This window comes from Polypterus senegalus, chromosome 4 (genome assembly GCF_016835505.1).
Source record: "Polypterus senegalus isolate Bchr_013 chromosome 4, ASM1683550v1, whole genome shotgun sequence".
NCBI classification, from domain to species: domain Eukaryota; kingdom Metazoa; phylum Chordata; class Cladistia; order Polypteriformes; family Polypteridae; genus Polypterus; species Polypterus senegalus.
In genome coordinates this window covers 53,894,534-53,913,931 of record NC_053157.1, presented here as the reverse complement: position 1 = coordinate 53,913,931, position 19,398 = coordinate 53,894,534, and the positions used below count along the sequence as shown (strand labels likewise).

The 19,398-nt window shown below is 37.8% G+C and overlaps 1 protein-coding gene across 1 annotated transcript in view; it reads right to left on the bottom strand.

Annotated features, from left to right (window-relative positions):
* LOC120528704 (FYN-binding protein 1-like) overlaps nt 1–18,989 on the bottom strand; it is a 101,893-nt gene extending 82,904 nt beyond the window's left edge. The window contains exons 1-2 of the mRNA XM_039752860.1: nt 18,960–18,989; nt 1,833–2,835 (exon numbers count right to left, since the gene is read on the bottom strand). Of these exons, the coding sequence (XP_039608794.1) occupies nt 1,833–2,835; nt 18,960–18,989 (1,033 nt within the window). The remainder of the gene's footprint in view (nt 1–1,832; nt 2,836–18,959) is intronic.
* Between the last annotated feature and the right edge of the window lie 409 nt (nt 18,990–19,398).

Genomic DNA, 19,398 nt, shown 5'->3' with positions numbered 1-19,398 from the left:
CAATAGCATGGTACCCCACCCACAACTGATTCCTGACTTGCAGCCTTCATAATTTGTGGCCCTGTCAAGAGCCAACTTCTAATGTAATACAGTAGCTGAAAAGTAAATGCACAGTTGCGGATCAATGTTTCTTAGCTTCATTACACAATTTTGCAAAGTGTCACATCACTAGATAATTCTGCATTCAGTATCAGAAGGCAAATTTAAAAAAGAGGAAAATATAAAAACAAGAAGTGATGAGTTCAGTTATAGCCAAGAATGAACCTATGAGTCAAAGATTATTTGCAATTAATACCAATAGCCAAAGCTGCTCTCCATAGACTAACCTGAGCAACCATTATGTAAACTGTAATATAACTGAGTCTAAGTGTTATATACATTATTATTGAGTTACAACAAGACAATCCTGAAAGCATTCATTTTAGTTTCGTAATAACACTTTTTTGTCTCTTAAATGCACTCTCACATACTTTTGACCCATGCACATGCACAGCACAGGAAATATTAACTCTAACTGTAATCTTTAAGAAACTATGCAGTACTATAAAACAGAAGAGTTGATTTTGTAGTCTAGCAAGCTTATGGGGAACTGCTTAACATTACAAACTTTTTTAGCAGCCTGTCCAATGCTGATCCACAAAAGCTTATGAATTTAAGCCTTTAATTTAACAAGAGATTTTCATCTTAAAAAAATTTGGGAAAATAAATGATGTTCTAATAGGAGTGGAGCCCTTGCAGAGAAGGTCTGAAAGACCACCAATATTAAAAAATGGTGTGATTGATACCGTAACACTTAGTGGAAAGGATTAACTAAAGGCAGACTGTAAAATGTTAAGTGAAACAGAAGTATAACAAGAAAAGTGAATGCCACACTCAGTACAGTTGTCGACCTTTGTCTTCCCAGCGATATGTTTTGATCTCCTCAACAGAATCACTAAGCACGCCACTTTTCACCTTCCATTTCCTTCTTCCATTCAGTGAGACCTCACTTCATCTCTCCTGAGTCTAGACTTTGGATTGAAGGACAGTCCTACAGTATTTTCCATCACGTTTGGCAAGATGTTGGGAGAGACAGGGACATCTATAGGTTGACACAGGGCAGAATAATGCCACTCCAAATTAGAGGAAGATCGGCTCTTACAAGTTGAGAGATGCCTGTGTTGGATGGCAGGAACTATTAGGGGAAGATACATGAAAATGAGAGGTACACATTGGGTGGAAAATGCTGTCGGGATACATGGAGATGTACAGAACACATTGGCTATTTAAGAGAGTGGGACATATGGAGTTTGCCTGAGAGAAACCTAACTATTTTGGGGACAGCAGGAATCTCTAAGTGTAGGTATAGCCTAGTGTCCCTGTAGCAAAAACAGCAATCACTTCCACAATCAGATCTTCCCTCACTCATGACCAAGATTATGTACAGAGAGTACTTCAAACTCGCTTTGTGACCTTAACACAAGGCACATATGGTGATCAGCAACAAAACTGAAACAGGCTAAAGTTTTCATAAGATTATAAATGTTTTTGGATTATAGATATGGCCCCATGTGGCATACTCTGTAAAAAGAAGACATAATGAAGGAAGTCAATTTCTAGAGCCCAAGCTGATAGATTCCAGGTCTGCAATGGAAAAACATTGGCTGATATCTTTCACATTGGACATCAATGTCATGATTTTACTAATCCTGTTCTGATGGTTACTTGACATGACAAAAAAAAAATTAGAAACATTTCTGGCTTAGTGCTATCATACAAATGTAAACAAGCCAGCTACACAGAGTGAAATAATATTTAACACTTTTAATGTAACTTAAATAACAATGACTTACCTAAACTGCTAAATGAGGTGTTTGTTTTATGTTGCTCCAAGTTAACAAATGGGGGTCTATTGGGTTTTGTAGGTGGATTTCCAATCGCTAATTTATGGGGCAACGTCTTGCGTTTCGGAGCTGAACTGTTGTTTTTTTCATTTTCTTTGTCCAAGTTTGGACCAAATGTTTTTTTAACGACATTAGGCTTATGCACCGGTGACTTCAGTGCTGCACCTGTTGTGGCTCCACTTGCTCCTTGATTTAGTTTTGCAAGAAAAGCATCCCGGGGATTTGATGCTTTGTTTTCATTTGTTTCAGTCTGTTCTTTTTTCTCTATCACAATTGTTTGTCCGATGGGCTTCACTGTCGGTTTTAAAGTGATGCCGCCATAAGGCTTTACTTGAGAATCTGTTCCAGGACTTCCTTCTTCTGTTTCTTTGTTGATCTTGAAGGAGCCCACTTTTGGCTTGGGTTTTGGAACAGTCTTTGTACCGCTGTCTTCATTCTGCGAACTCTCGGTCACCCAAGGAGGTTTAGCTGAAGAGGGTGTCTTTTGAAAGTTTGGTTTTGGTTCTTTCTCTGACAGGTTGCTGTTGGACACAGGCTTCAGTGTTGATGGTTTGAGAAAAGCAGGCTTTGTTTCATCAGTTTTCACTAGCTCTGTATTTTTAATATTTATTGGTTGTTTAGGAAATAGAGGCTTGGTTTCGTCTGATTGGCCTAAAGATTTCATCTGGGTCGCTTTCAGTTTAGGAAAAGGTGGATCCTTGTCATTATTACCTTCCTGATGCAGCCTCAAAGATCCTTGCGGCTTTACAAACACCGGCTTTGGCTGTGTGTTCAGAGTTGTGTTTCCTTGATTGAAGTCAGTCTTCTGAAATGGAGAAACAACTTTCTTCACTTGACCTGAAGCAACCCCTGGAAAAGGAGTTGGGGTGAGTTTGAGCTGACTGGCAGGAACACCTTCATTAGCATTGTTGAATTTGGCCATTATGGCCTTCACATCTGCCTTGGGGGCCTGCTGGAATTAAAAAAGAAGAAAAACAGCAGTGGTAAGTAGTGAAATTGAGAAGTAGCTGACTATGCTGTGAGAAGATGGTTGGCTTTTGGTTGACACGAGGCAGTTTTTAAAAGTTACTTTTGGTTCATACATCTTCCTGTGTAACTGAGGAGTTTCCTTTTGAGGTATATCTGGTGTACTTTACTGATAACCCTCGCTATTTTTAATAAATGGCTCATAAATTGCACTCAAATGTTCTGTTCATTATCTATTTTATAAACTGCTTTCTAAACTCCTACATCTTGTATTCTCCTACCACATTTACACTTCTATCTCTGTCTTCTGTCCCCATTGCCCCACACATGCAAAGCTTACCATTCCCTAAGTCTCCCTGCTGTTATGAACTCCAAGGTGTTTACAGTGTATGTATAGAGTTTTATTTTGAATATATATTAAGATTTTCTTCCTATTTTGAACTTTAGTCAGCCCCAGAGAGAGATCACATCTGAACACTGTGAATGGAGTGTTTCCTGGTGACATTAGCTGAACTCTTTTTCTGTTAGCCTCCACCTTTTCTGCATCACCACTAAACTACATCTTTCCACAGTGCAAATCCCATCTTCATTGTCAAGCTAACCCTGGCATAATTAGAGACGCTTTCTAATTAGCTTACTCTGTAAGGTAATCACTTTTGAGCCAGATGTTGCAGGTTTGTAGCTGACCTCCAACAGTCACTACAGTGCAAATCTTTAAACTGAGATGCTTTGTGGTGTTGAGTCCATGACAATACCCTTGGCGAAAAGGATGGGATTTTCCACTGTGAATGGGTGTAATGTAGTGGTGATACTGTGCAGAAAAGATGGGGGCTGACACAAAAAGAGATCGGCTGATGAAATAAGGAAGCACTCTGGTCGCAGTATTCAAAGGTGGTCTCTTTGTGGCTAACTAAGATGAGCTCTCCATTTTGCTCACATTGCATGGTGATTACTTCTGTGCCAGATGTTACAGGTTCATGACTTTCCCCCACCAGTTACCACAGTGCATATTTTCAAACTGAGATTAGTCATGGTGTGAGTCCAAGGCAATACACATTATTTCAATTGCATCTTTTGGTTAATGTTTTGGGTTTTGATATCTTGGTTTTTTTTTTTATATAGCTGAGACTCTTGCTTGTTTTTGAGCACAATTTTCTCTTTCATCTTGTGGTCTATTCTCTTTAATTCTGTCCTTACTTCTTGCCATTTGTATATCACTAGTAGTACATCTACACTCCCTCATTGACACAGTCAGCAATATGATTCTCTTGCTTTTCTACAGGCTTACTGTGTGATTTAGCCATGCCCTATGACTGCTTCTTATTATTTTTCGCTATTGCTAATGTTTTCATTTATTTTTTTACACTCTTGGCACAGTCATGCTGCTGTCGCAATGGTGCTTGTTGTTGGGCTATGAGACGTCATTGCATTGATATTGTCCTGCTGAGAAATGGACAGGTGATTTATATACTGAGCTAAACTCAGAGGAGCAAGTAAAAATTAGACTAAAACAAATAAAAATAAACATAGCCACCAAATCCTGATGTAAGACAAAAGTTGAAGTTTAACAAATAAACAAAGGTCAAACAGAACAAAACTCATGAGAAGCACAATAACAAAAGGCTTCATTTAACTATTTTTTGAACAGATTGAGGAGGTTTGTGTCCACAGATAGAATAATGGAAGAAACTCCCAGCCAATCTCATATCCTGCATGTCACGACCCTACAAGCCACACCCTTAGCAACACGGGAAGCAGCGCCAACGACGGTTCTCAAACCATCCTGATAAAAGGACCTAAAAAGTGTTCAAGATGTAAAAAAATCTAATGAATTTACTCAACCCCTAATCATGGCAGGCATTATAAAATATAGTAGCACACATTACTACACATCTAAACCTTTGGGTTCAACAACAAAAAGGAGAATGCAGTTTCAAGCCAGAAAGGGAAATAATATTAGAGTAGGTTTAGTATTTTTTTCTTTTGTTTAACTTTTTTAAATGCAAGGTTGTCTTTTGTTTTTGTTTTTGTGTTTTTTTTTAGTACCAAACAGAGCCTGTTTTCTGATACTGCCAACAGATTGCTTCTAACAAAGTCTGATCCAATTTTTTTCCCTTTTTTACCCCTGTGGCTTGCCATTTTCCACCAGGCACAGCAGTAGTGGTAGTGTTCTTGTGTTTCTGGGTACTCTTTGCACTACCATTAAAATATATGGCTTGATAGAAAAAACACTACAATGTAGCAATTTCATAATTCCTGGATATGAAATACTGAATCAAATTTACCATCCCCATGGAGAAAAGTCATTTCTACAAAGGATGGCATAAAGAAAAGTAATATGTTACCTTCTACTACATTCTTCTGTTTCAAAAAGTTAAATTACATGCTTTAAGATTAAAAACAGAAAGATAACTACTTTCAAAGCAGTTACATCCTTATCTCAAGAAAATTCTTTGTTAGATGTTAAAAAACCGCAGATCTGTATGATAGAGGTGCAATTATCGAATGGAAAGAAAGAGGGAGAACTATTGTGCATCTCAACAGCTCTGCTGTTATAGTCAAGACACCAAAACCTACTTTCTCAAGGGGATAAAGATACCACTGATAGCCACAAAACATGAAGTCCCTGGCATGACAGCCCTTTACAAAGGTACAGCAGTTCTTACATTGGTAAATGCCAACAGCCAGTTTCATACTGAGAACATGGCATTAGAAGCTCCGCTGTCCCAGAAATGTAAAGGGATTCACTCAGCTACATTTCCACCAATGTCTCACTCATTTTCCATTTTGATAGCATTTGCACAAGAGAGTTCCAGACTGAGATGGAATCAATATGGTAGCATTATGAAAGTTGCATAAAAGTTCCACAAAACTGCCTTGAAATATTGTTTTAAATCATAAATCCTTTGTGAATCACAAAATTATGCTCATACAGTACCTTTGTAATTTGTTTGTGTACTGTATTATTGCACTTTTTACTATACCAGGAAGCTACATAATTATTTTCCCCTCTCCTCAAATTGAAAGTAACTCCCTTGATTTAGACTCCACCCAATTTCCACACATTTTCAAGTAGTTAGTGCTGGGCTTGTTCATAAAGCTAGTTTCAGAATTCTACGTATGAATCAAGTCTAATGGAAAGTTGATGTGAAACACTGTGTGCCTATTTTATGTGTAACAAAAAGAAGTACAATTTTGGGGGCCATGCAAAGTCTTGACTTACTGAGATTTGTTTCTCTGAGATGTTGTGCTTATGACGATTTCATGAAACGTTCCTGGAATGGCCTGCTTGTATGAAAGGTGCTAGTTTGGAATTTAGTTGTAATCACCAGATGTCTCTGAATGAGTGCAAACTGAACTACAAAAGCCCATTTTCTCTCTAACTGAGACCCTGGTTCTCATGGCACACTAGTGAGTTGGCTATAAGGAAAAATGTCTCTTGTACTCAGAAGTTTATTAAATATTTCATATTTTCAGCAAAGTAATTGGAATCTCTTGATAGCCAGTAAACTACCATCCCTGTTACAAATTAGTTTATCCTGCACACAGTTAATCATTGCCTCTTTCTTCATGAGACAATTGAAATACTTATACCTTGTCAAGAGAAGACTCATTAGGGTGGGTGGTCAAACTCAAGATACAGGATTGTTGTAGTAGGACATGTCAGGCTGTAGTGAGATGATCCCCAGTAACTTGAGTGGCAGAGTGTTGAAAGAGGATTCACTCATTGTTGGCACGTCTCAGAGCAGAAGGAGAAGATGCAGAGAATCTCGATTGACATGGCTAACACTGTAGGGTTGCTGACACTTCCACTTAATATTAGGAGGTGTCAAGAGAGACCACAAAAGATATCAACATCTCTAGATGGCAATATACTGCTGCCCTAATATCTGATGGTGAGATCTAGCAAGATAAGAATATTTCTGGATATCTCATTCTTTGTAATGTCAGGGCTCAAGACTGCAGTGGCAGTAGGTGTTGCCATATTGCAGTGTTACTTAGTGTGGCCGTCTCTGAACCTACACCTGTTGCGTTATAGGTTTGCCTTCACTTAGAAGTTACAGTATGAGCTCCACACTGAGGACATGATAGATAGATAGATAGATAGATAGATAGATAGATAGATAGATAGATAGATAGATAGATTATATTTAATCTTCTACAAGGGGAATTTTGCTTACCCAGCATGAATAGAGGTATTAGCATTAAAGGAAAATTAATACAGTAGCCCCACAATGGTTTGATTTGCCTTTTATTTGATTTAAGGGAGCTTTACACATTTACAGTATCGGGCTTGAAATTGAAGTCATTACTGCTGTAAATCTATGGGTGTATTTTTCTCTATACTATATATACTGTTACTATGTCATGCCTCTTTTTAGTTATCTATTCAACATGTATACTATACAACAAACGTTATGTTGTGCTGCAAAAGGAAATACAGCACAAAGTATAAATAACTTCATCACACCATTTTGTCATGCTTTATGTCACTAGATAGAAAACAGCAGATTGGTGCTATTTTCCTTTCAGCCATAACAACAGAGCAGCAAGATGTTCACATCTCAAATAACAGTTTAAAGCAGCATATTAAAAAGTCTGTAAGTATGTACTTAAAATATCTTTCTTTCTTTCTTTCTTTCTTTCTGCAGAGCAGTGCACGATGTAAAACTGCATTTTTCTAATTTACAGACCACAATCTGCAACATCATCAACCAAAATAAGCATTAAACAAATGACAAAATTAGAAAAGAAAAATGTATAGACTTTATAATAGACTTGATAGCAAAATAAAACAGCAACAAGAAAAAAAGTGTAGAAGAAAATTTCAAGAGTCGGCGACTCTTTAAATCCTCATCATTCATGCATGAAGTAAACCAAGGCTATCTGGACACATCAAACCTCCCCGGGCTTATGAAACATACATAGAAGGCCAGCACTGAATGTAGTGATCTTAGAAAAGCAAAGGAGGATGAATGAATAAGAAACTAAAGGTGACAGCCATTCTGGACAAAGATGTGATAAGCTTGATTTGACTTCCTAAAGTTTGGGGCTCATTAATTTTTGAAAGTATCATGTGCTACTTATAGACTTTTTAGATTCAAAATCAAGCTATGCTCTTAAAAATATTTGTTCTGTATTTGGCATTTTTTACTTCTATACATGTATGGTTTTCCTCATAAAATTATTGTGTGAAAAAGCACCATTTCATTCTGGGAATTGTTCTTTGCTTATGAAGTTGTTTTTTTATGCTTTGAAAAACTTCCTGATATGTGAAAAACAAAACGCAAATTTTCATGTATGGTAGGCTACATATTCGGAAACTAACAGATCAAGAAATCTGGATTTGGCATGTGTTGTTGTATGTAGAAATAGTCCATTTAAAATCAGGAACCTATTGGTATTTCACAAATTTCTGACCATCTATTTATGCTTACTTACTTTATGAACCTGTAATGGATCTAAAAAATAAAAGCTCCTTCTGTAACCTGCATGTAGATGGGTCTTTTTAGAACCAAAAATGATTCTTCTATGGCATCACCCTGAAGAACCACTCTGGCACCTTTATTTTTAAGAATGTACATCAAAGTTGATGTAAAGTGAAACACCTATAGGACAAGTATACTATGAAGGAATGAAATGTTTTACTGAAGAGGAAACTGTAAGAAAATAATGTTAATGAATGAGCCAAGAGATGAGAGACATGAAGAAGCAGATTGAGTGTATAAAGAGCGTAAACCCAGAACAAAGGCATGCAGAGAGTTTTACTTTAAAATGTTTGTCACTAAGTGTCACAGAGGCAGCACCAGGAGATAACAAGCTAGACAAGTTAAGAAAATTGTGTGTCTTTTTAAATTTGCTTTAGCTTGCCCACAAAGAGATAAAAATGTTTGCATTGATCTGTAGCTTATTTAGTCAAAAAATGAATGGGACTTAATGCTATTTAAAAATGGTGCATGTTAATAAATGTCCTGATGGAAGTGTCTATGGGTGAAAGATGGAGACTAATTAAGACCATGTGCTGGTGATGCCTAAAGAACAGCAAGCGTGCAGAGTACAACAAAAGACAAGTATCGTAACTTTATAGTAAGTGTCAGGCCAAGCTCTCTAGTTCCCCTACATGAAACCAAAACTTTCAACTCCAGTAATCCACAGTATCACTATTTTCAGGATTTCATTAATGTTAATTATTTTATTCACACGTACTTAACTGTATTGAATCTCAAAATGTCCTTATTTTATGAACATTCTTTCTCAGATTGCAAGATTATTTTTTGTGTATTGTGCAAACATTCCTTTAAAAAACAGTCATATTTGAGAAATTAATGAAAAGTGAAAAGACTAGTAACAAGTGCACAAATCATGTAACGAGACATGAAAAATAGCTGAGATGTCAATACTTGATGGCTGGAAAAGCTGAGAATATCAATGTCCTATTATTTATATTATTCTCTGGACATGTCTTCTGCAAAAGCAAGACATCCTCAAGAAAAGATGACAATTCATTACTCAACTTCTAGAGCATAAGCAAATAAGCTTATAATAAATGGGGTTGGGGGTTATGGAGGTTTTGTAAAAGGACAAATATCACCATTCTGATTGGAACACATGCATTGTTAAAGACTTGAAGAAGAGGAGCCATGTTGGAGTATGTGTTAAAGGAGAGCATGTTTTGAGACTTTCCACTTTTGAAAATAATTATTATCCAGGTCATTATGGCCTTCTTTTTAATTTTTTGTCTGTCATTTGACATTTATTTTATTTATTTTTATGCTCTTTCTGTCAGAGTTTGATGAAAGCATTTAATGTGATTGTAATGCTGATTGCTGCAGATACACTGCTATAGCAGCACTTGGCTGAGCACATGTGCCAATCTTCTCTGTAATGGATGCCATATATTTTAATGACAAATGCTTGCTTAGTTTCCTCTGGGGTACTCCGGTTTCCTCCCACAGTCCAAAGACATGCAGGTTAGCTGCATTGGCGATTCTAAATTGTCCCTAGTGTGTGCTTGGTGTGTGGGTGTGTAAATGCCCTGCGGTGGGCTGGCGCTCGTCCCGGGGTTTGTTTCCTACCTTGAGCCCTGTGTTGCCTGGGATTGGCTACATCCGACCCCCGTGACCCTGTAGTTAGGATATAGTGGGTTTGATAATGGATGGATGGATGGATGGCTTGCTTAGGCTAGTCTGAAGTTTATATGCAAATGACTAAACTAATTTGTCAAATGAATCAAAGGTAAGGTTTTGCTATGAATAATAGATTCATGATCTAGCTCTCTTAACTTTTTTGGTTTGCGTGATAAACATTTGCCTGATTAAATGCTTGACTCCTGTTTGTCATACGGTTAGAATTTCTGGTTTTATGTTCAAAGTCACTGAAGAAAAGAAACAAATAAAATTCCAGCAATAATCTTTTTAAATGGATGCTTTTCTTGTCAGGCACACTGATGACTTTTGTCACTGCAGGCACACTAGGGGCCTTTAGAAGGAGTTACAGCTAGCTGATTGCATTGTAGCCATCTCTTACTACAGAAATGATTAATCTGAAGTGACCCTGAGAGTGAGATTAAAATGGATTATAGAGTCTGGGATAGTTGATGCAAGAAGTTAACAGTGGAAGGAGGAGAAGCCAAGGTCATAAGAGAGATAAGGAGTGAGAAAGACTTGATGGTACTTGGGAGGTTATGGTGGGAGGTGGGCGAACCACACTACATGTTAGACTGTTGTTTTCATGGGCCAGAAAAGACAGCAGTGTGTTTTTGTTTAGTCATTTCAATGAAAGGTACTTTTATCTCTCTCTGGTGATTACGCACTTGACATAAAACCAGGTGTGGAAAAATAATATGTGAATACACTCACATTTTGATACTGTACAACTTAACATTATAATGAAGTATACATACAGGAAGTAGATGTTGAGGTGGTCCACTCCCACAAGTATCAATGGCAGGTTAGACTGGTCTCAGAACATAGAGGAACTATCGAAGAAAGGGCAGAGCAGGCTCTTCTTCCTTAGAAGACTGTGTTCCTTTAATGTGGCACGTGACTTCCTTCACATCTTCTATAACTCTGTGATGGCCAATGTGATTTTCTGTGCTATGGTGTGCTGGGCTGGTTAGATCACTTCAAGAGAGGACCACCAAATTAACAAACTAATTAAAAGGGCAGACTCCATAATGGGATGCACTTGTTGTAAGCAGTAATTCATATTGGAGTGAGTATTTATAAAGTTTCTTGTTATAAATGTATATATTATATTTATTTTATATTATATTTATGTCATATATTGTTATAAAGTTTATAAAGGAAGGAGGAGCAACTAGTAAGGGGAGGTGTAGAAGTGAAGGAGAGACGTGGTGGGTGTAGCTCAGCGTTGTATGTACACTGTGGTCTCATTAAAAGAATTGTCATAAAGTCCTTAAACTGGGGTGACTTATCTCTGAGTGCTTTTCTACATATCAAGGACTACTCTGCTACGCTACCGAGGTCACTCAAGAGCCAAGAAAGAACCAACACCAGGGTCTGGTAAGGTGAGAAGAACAAACAGCTTTTACACTTTGGACCCCCTGGCGGTAGGAGCAGAGATGAGAATTAAAATAAAACTGAGTGCCATTATGAACAACTTTGCACATCATCTCTCTGACACTGAGTACGTTCAGCCAAAAAAGTATTCAGCAGAAGTGTGTCAAGAAATGCTACCGGGGCTCCTTTATACCAGCAGCAATACGTCTGCATAATGCCTCACTGCGATTGTGACTGCCAAGTCAAAAGTTTTCTTTCTTTTCAAATTTTCTTCCTTTTTTGTCATTCTGGGGGGTGTGTGTCTATATATATTTATTTTCTTTTTTATTTATGTATGTATTTATTTATTTAAAGAGCTTCAGTGAAAAGCTAAATTTCCCCCTGGTCACAAAGAAAGTTCTATCTATTTACATGCTACAATATAATACAAAAAGTTTACTTTTTTGCTTACTATATAAGACAGGACTGGAAATTAGTTTAAATATGTTCATACAATTAAGAGCAGTAAACTATATGTGTCATATTCACTACAAACTTCAGACTAATAACTCACAAAAACATGTCATTACATCAATAATGTTTGCAATGCTGCTCATGTCAATAGTATTGAGGAAGTGTAATCTGTTCTGGTAGCATTTGGTGCAAGGCATGAAACAACAGTACTTCAGTCTATAATAGAACAATATTGCTTTTGTCAATTTCAGAAAAATTGTTTTAGCACAGCCAAGTACAGTGCCCCAACAACCTTATCATCTAAAACAAACTGATCAGAAGTGGTTGTGTTGTTCTAAAAAAAAAAAAAGTTCAGAAATACTACAGTGTTACATAACATTCTCAGTCGCATTTATTCCACTTATAGATGGCATTGGGTGTGATGAGGATGGACAGGATTAGGAACAAGTACGTCAGAGGGTGAGGTCAGCTCAGATAGAATAGTTTGGAGACAAAGCCAGACAGATGAGATTGTGTTGGTTCGGACATGTGCAGAGGAGAGATGCTGGGTATATTGGGAGAAGCATGCTAGGGAAGGAAATGCCAGGCAAGATTAAAAGAGGAAGGCCTAAGAGGAGGTTTATGGATGTGTTGAGGGAGGACATGCAGGTGATGACAGAGGACAGGAAAATATGGAAACACATGAGCTGCTGAGCCGACCCCTAACAGGAGCAGCCAAAAGATAAAGAAGAAGATAGGTGGCTGTGGGCTTGAACCTGTCCCTGTTGGCATCGGGCACAAAGCAGGAACTAGGGTATCTGTCAATGGAATAGCACACTTGCCCTTATTAAATTCAGACTTGAACCTAACCCACATGGATCATGGGATGTCTGAGGAAGCCCAAAAGGCATACATCAAAACACACACAAGCACATGGAGAATTTTTGTGCAAAATACCTAGTAAATTAAAAAAAAGTCTTGAGTCTGTTTAAGCTTAACCAATACTTTGGAGCCAAATCCAGGGCTCCACCGTCCTACCTGATAATATAATCCATATTTGTATAGCTAAAAAAATAGACTTTTTTCACAGAATTCAAAATTTGAAGCACATTTGCACAAACGCCATACACATATGGATTTTTTATGCTGCAAATACAACTACTAAAGTAATATAATATACTATAGATAATGGATTGCATATATAAAAATCAATCAGTCATTTTCTAACCTGCTTATTCCTAAAAGGGTCATGGGGTGCCAGAGCATATCCCAGCTAGCAAAGGGTGCAAGGCAGGAACAAACCCTGGACAGGGATTGGCACAGGGTCAGTCCATCACAGTGTGAACAAACACTCACATACACACACACACACACACACACACACACATAGCCCAACTACACACTAGGGCCAATTTAGGATCACCAATTCACCTAACCTGCATGTCCATAGACAGTGGGAGGAAACTGGAGCACCCGGAGAAAACCCACACAGACATGGGGAGAACATGCAAACTCCACGCAGAAAGAACCCAGGACACGAACCCTGGTCTCCTCTCTGCAAGGCAGCAGCAATATCACTGTGCCACAGTTTCCAGTTCCTGTTTTTAAATGAACAGAGCAGTTATATGCTTAATGTTTATGCAAAAGGGCAGGAGAAGCTTTTTTGACTGTGTAGTAATAAATAGCTCAAGTTACTATAAACCTAAGCTTTACGTTTTTACCTGGTTCACTTCAGATGTTGGATTGTTTCTGACTACTGTGTTTTAAACTTCATTTTGAATATGGTTGCATAGTGATTGCACAGCTCAGCTTCTCAAGAGTATATAGACTTTTGAAATGCATGCTTCAGATTAAATTAGTCAAAAATATACATGTATATTTTGAAGCTGAGGTTGTGTTAATGGATTGTGTAACCGGTATTCACTTTCTCCATCTTGAACATTGTAGTTAGAACATGCATATTTATATAAAGTATTACTAAAGTGCATTGAGCAAGTAAGACTTTTTGTTATTTGTCCCATCAGAGGTCAATAGTCATAATGTCCAAAAACACTAAAGGTGTACTGGTAGTTGCCCTCTAACGCAAACCTGCTTTGTATTACAACATAGTCAAGAAACAAACTAGCAAGGAATGAAAATGTCTCAAATGACAGGTAATTTAGGCTTAACATTGAGTTATTTGTGGAAGTGAACAAGCAGTCTGCTTTGGCATCTTACTTCCCCATTAACTTGTTGCGAGTTTAAAATAAAGGCACAGTTAAGCAGACAGTACTTTTCATATTACAGCCCCAGAGGCTGTTCATTCAGGCTGTATACAAATAATGGCTAGCAGTAGGCTTTTCTAAAAGCTAACACAAAAACAAATTCTCAGTTAAATGACTTCCGCTGACTTCCATGAAGAAAAAGAGGTTTAGAAAATGGATGGATGGATTGATGTACATTCACACAAAGAATGGCCATTAATTAGAGCATGGTTGTCTATCAATGATAATTAAAATACACAGCCTTCAAATTCACAACCTCTTGTTGGAATTAATGGCATTAGATAATAGACTAAGGAGGCTAATGCTTTACAATCTTCATTCTGGCTGGGAGCGAAGGGTAACGGATGGACTAGACGAAGGTAGATTCTGGGGGGCAGTTCATTCCCTCGCACGGTAGGTGGCAGTGTTACTCAGACTCATGAAGAACATGACAATTCTATATGGACAACAACTGAGCATGGAATGCCAGCCCCATGAATTAGCAGAACTGACTACTGTGCCACCTAGCTGATCCCGGTTAGGACACTCACAGGGTGGCATGGGAATTGGAGTACGGAAGCGCAGTCCTGTCAGGGTCCCCAGACAGCGCTGCTGGAGGAGAACTACCCTAGTTTATCAGAGACCCGGAAGTACCTCCAGGTGACCATTGCTGTAACACTGCAAGCACTCCCTGGTCTCACATAAAAGGAGTCCCACCACCTCAACACAGGAAGTTAGAGATGGGAGGTATTGGACAAAACTCACGTGGAGGGAAAGATTGTTTACATTATGTTTACGAGGTGAGACACAAAAATATTTATTGATGAATTACAGCATTCTAAACATTGTCACCTTCTATATAGTCCCCCTCCTGATCTCTACACCGCTCCATATGTATCTTCCATTGATTGAAACAGTGCTGGAAGTCTTCTTGCTTGAGGCTCTTCAAAAGGCTTGCCATTTTTGTGTTCACTTTATCCATTGAAGAAAAATGTGTTCCCTTCAGGACACTTGATTTTCGGGAACAAGTAAAAGTCACAGGGAGCTAAATCGGGTGAATAAGGAGGATGATCGAGGACAGAACTGTTTTTGTCAGTCAAAAACTGCCTTATGGAAAAAGAGAAAATTCACGAGAAATTTGATGTTGATTCACTGTTTGATTTTTTTAACTTGACATTATCGCGGCAACTTGTGTAGCGATTGTCATGCAAATACTGACTGAGCTATTCAAAGGATATATCTAGTTGGTCAGCGGTTTGAGAGGGTGTGTAGGAGGGGATAAAGTTCTATGATTCACGTCCGGCTGACCTCCAGCCCCAAACCCAGTCCGGTTATTTTTGTGTCTCATCTCATAGTTGTGTTATTTTGGCTGTGTTCATTCATGGGAGATGTTGTAGAAAAACAAATCCTTTATTTGAAGAGTCATGGTGGGTGAAATTATGTCTAGTGTTTGGTGCTCAGTGTGGCGCCCCCTAATGGTTACACTTTTTCTAAGAATTTCTTTTATACCTTTTGTCAGTTTTTGGTTTCGAGTTCCTGCTTGCTAAGCAATTACAGGAATGTTTTGTTCATATATTTTTCTTGTCAATCATTTGTTTTTTACATTTTATTATACTCTTTCTTATCACTCTGCACATGCTAGCCTAAAAATGAATATATGGAAAGGGGTAAACGGTCTCAAAGGTTAGGTGCAGATGTGGCATGGCAATGGATGGATCAGGCCATGTGATGAACAAATAAGGTGAAAAGCTGCATGACAGACATATTTTGAAGACATTTAAGCAATGTAATCATTATTTTGGATTGATTTAAAATAAATATCTTTCTCTTTTTTCCACAGTGATATGGTACAATGCAGCAATGTCTCTTCTATTGATCTTCTGAGCCTGCTTTTCTGTACCAAATGTTGCAGGCAGTCAAGCAAACATTCATTCATTTTTCATATCTACTTAGTGTATCCCAAAACAGAGGTGTAGGGGGCATCCAGCACGTCCAGCACAAAACAGAAACAAGTCAGAGACACTCTCATCTACCCACCCATATCGATCAACACTCAGAAATGTAGGGTTGCCACTGAAACATGTATACATCATTTACTGAATATGGGATGAAAAACAAAATAGAAAAACCAGTATGGGCACAGAAAAGAAATGTTCCTGAAGAAAGTAATGAATACATTTCTAATTTTTAACTATATTTATTTGTAATTGCCAATCATCTGCAAGATTATCATTAAAAGTAACAAAGTGAAATTTTGTATAACAACATTTTCAGATATGTTTCATCCAGTTTAGGGTCTTTTGTGTAAGGCAGGGAATAGCCTAGTCAGGGCACTAGTACATCATACACACATGCACACATCCACACAGTCAATTAGGAATTATCAGTTAACCTAATATGTACATCTTTGAGAGGGAGATTTTTAGTACCTGCAGGATAACCCAGGCAGGCACATGAAGAACATGCACATTCCATATGGACAACAACTAAGCATGGAATGCTAGCCCCACGAATCAGCAGAACCAACTAATGTACCATCAAATGGGAATATACAAATGTATATCTTATGTCTAAAAACCTTAAAGCTACTGTTAACTGAACTTCAGAATTAGGAATTATCTTTCCTTCAAAATTAGGTTGCCACTTGGCAACCCAAGGTGTTGGATTGCTCAACTCTTGTAGCACTCAAGAAGTGTCACTAAATGTAAGAAAACTATAAGAAACAAAGAATGATATTGTTGTCTTCAAGCCAGATCAGTATGTTCAGTTTACTCAGGAACAAGTGAAGAACCAAAATATTTGTTGAAAGGTGACCTGTACAAAAAGAGTTTGGATCATCTCCAATTGAGTTGGAAAAACAAGGCTCAAGTCAAATTCTGCACACACTCACTTCTTTTTTATACCCTCTACCATAAAATCATGTTGCAAAGGATTGATAACTTCAGTGAGGAACACGCAGGAATGACAGCAAGAGAGATTAAGAAAACAAAAATATCAATGAAATCAGAAAGTTGAAAAAAATAATGTTCTATAAGCCAGAAGGCATTGTATCAAATTCTGAGTTAAATCTGGTAAATGCAGCACAGCAGTTTGGAAACACATAGTAGAGTGAACAGTACCATCTAGTGAGTGGAGTTCGAGTAATCGTACAGAGCCATTTACAATAATAATCTGGTCAACAAAGAAGACTAATGTAGGAGTCAATGGCAGATTCTGCTGACATGTTATTTATAAGTTGCAAAAAATCAGCTACATTCAGGACACATATAGTGATTTCAGTCAAGTTGGCTGACTGAAGCACAAGAGACCTCTTGCTTTAGTATCACCCTGCACCTTCCATTTACTCCTGTTTGTAGGGCAACAGGTATGGTTTATCTTGGGCTGACAGAATCACCAGAGTTATGATATTATATTAAAAGGAACAGGTAGTGTACTTTTTCAAATATATTCTGTTTTTTAACATTTCTATTTGCAAATTTTATTACGGAAACTAAATATTGCAGGTTTCAAAAACCTAACGCAAAACAAGCTCTGACTTGTATTGCAGTGGAGCATACTTCTAAAAATATGTGTTAATAATCTATTTGAGATGTACTCAGTTGGAATTTCCTATATAGATACTGTACATGAATTTTATAAGGTATCCTTAAAGAACACACAAACTTCTATAATAATAATTCTTTACATTTATATAGTGCTTATCTCTTTACTCAAAGCAATTTGTGCTCCATGCAGGGAGAACCCGGAATGCGAATCCATGATCTCCTTCCTGTAAGGCAGAAGCGCTATCATTGTGCCACCTGTAAACACTCTACTACAAGAGTATACTCACAAGAAATCCAGTGAGGTTTTTTAAATATAATATTGAACTGTAAGAAAGTGAAAATTTAATGCAACACTTTCTTTAATATTCTTAAAAATCTTTAAAACAATTAAAACCAAAATGATTTGTTCTGTGGTCCTAAAGCCAACTGTCTGTTCAGGAAGGAAGACTATTTTAACATTTTTCAAAGATGTTTTCTAGAAGAGTTCTAAATTGTTTTAATGTTTAATTAGGTATGAAAATAAAGCATTATCTACCACCCTCATAATGGTGACAATAACGATATATACTAGCTGTCCCCTGCAGCCTCGCCCATGTAGTAGTGAAACAGGACAAACTTTAAAAATCAATAAAAACATTTTAAAAAATGTAGTAATTTGTATTGAGAAGAATTTATTTTGACAATCATATATGAGGGACTCTTGATATACAGTATTTTTGGATTTGCTCTCGGGGTGAGAATGTAGCTGTGATCTCTTTGCCAAAAATGTCAAACGTTGGCACTGTATCTGATCGTGTTCAGCTCTGACAGGAGAGCGTCCCCTATGTGCAGAGAAGAGCACATGGCCATGATATCTCTGTCAATGAGCAGGTACCCTCTAAAACACACATAGCTGTGATCTCTCTCGCAAAAACGTCAGACGTTACTCTTTAACAAACTCTAGATGCTAATGTCTGCTGAACAAACAGGTATCGCTAGCTAAGCAGAGGCAAGGTGTGCTCCAACACGTGGCGAGAGGTAGAGTGACTTGAACGGTGGCTGGCACTGGAGTGAGGAGGGCCCCGCCAGACTCCCTACTCCTGAGGTTCCACCTCCCCATCCACTTTGCCCGCAGCCTGTCTCTCAGATTTGCACAAATAAATCGATGCTACAACTAAACTATAATACTTAGCGTGACGAAAGAAGTCACAAAATAAACCGGAATGTTGAAGCAAATTATAGAAAATCCATTATGTAGTTCTCTCATGAAAAGTGGACAGGCATACAGACAGGCAGAGAGACGTTGGATTTTATATATATGACATGAAAGGGTTCATATAAATAAATATATATATATGACCTCTTTCAGACTGATGAGAGTTCACATACCTCCTCTTGGTCCATGTTACTCTGGTTCATAGTAGACATCTGTCTCTTGCTCATCACTCATTCAGCATTGAAAATGATCACACCGTGTTTCAATCTATGTTACAGAGTGCCTTCCTTAATGTACACTACCACTCCTAATAAACACTTAGCTTTCTAGCTTCTGCCCACTGCAGCTCTCTCCATGCATTTGTTTGTAAAGCTCCTTCAGTCTGAGCACTCAAAGCCAAACTGAATATCTACTTCCCTACTGCAGCCGAAAATTAAGTTTAGCAAACAAAGGGAATTCTCGTTCTTTCTCACTAAACATATTCACCGCTGAATGTCTGTGTTATGGTCAAGCCAGCGTTCCTTCCCTGTTTCATGTTAAAATTGCTTCTTTTTGCCTTCTTTGTTCACTTTTCATTGTTGTTCATTTTTTCCATTATTTTTTACAATATTG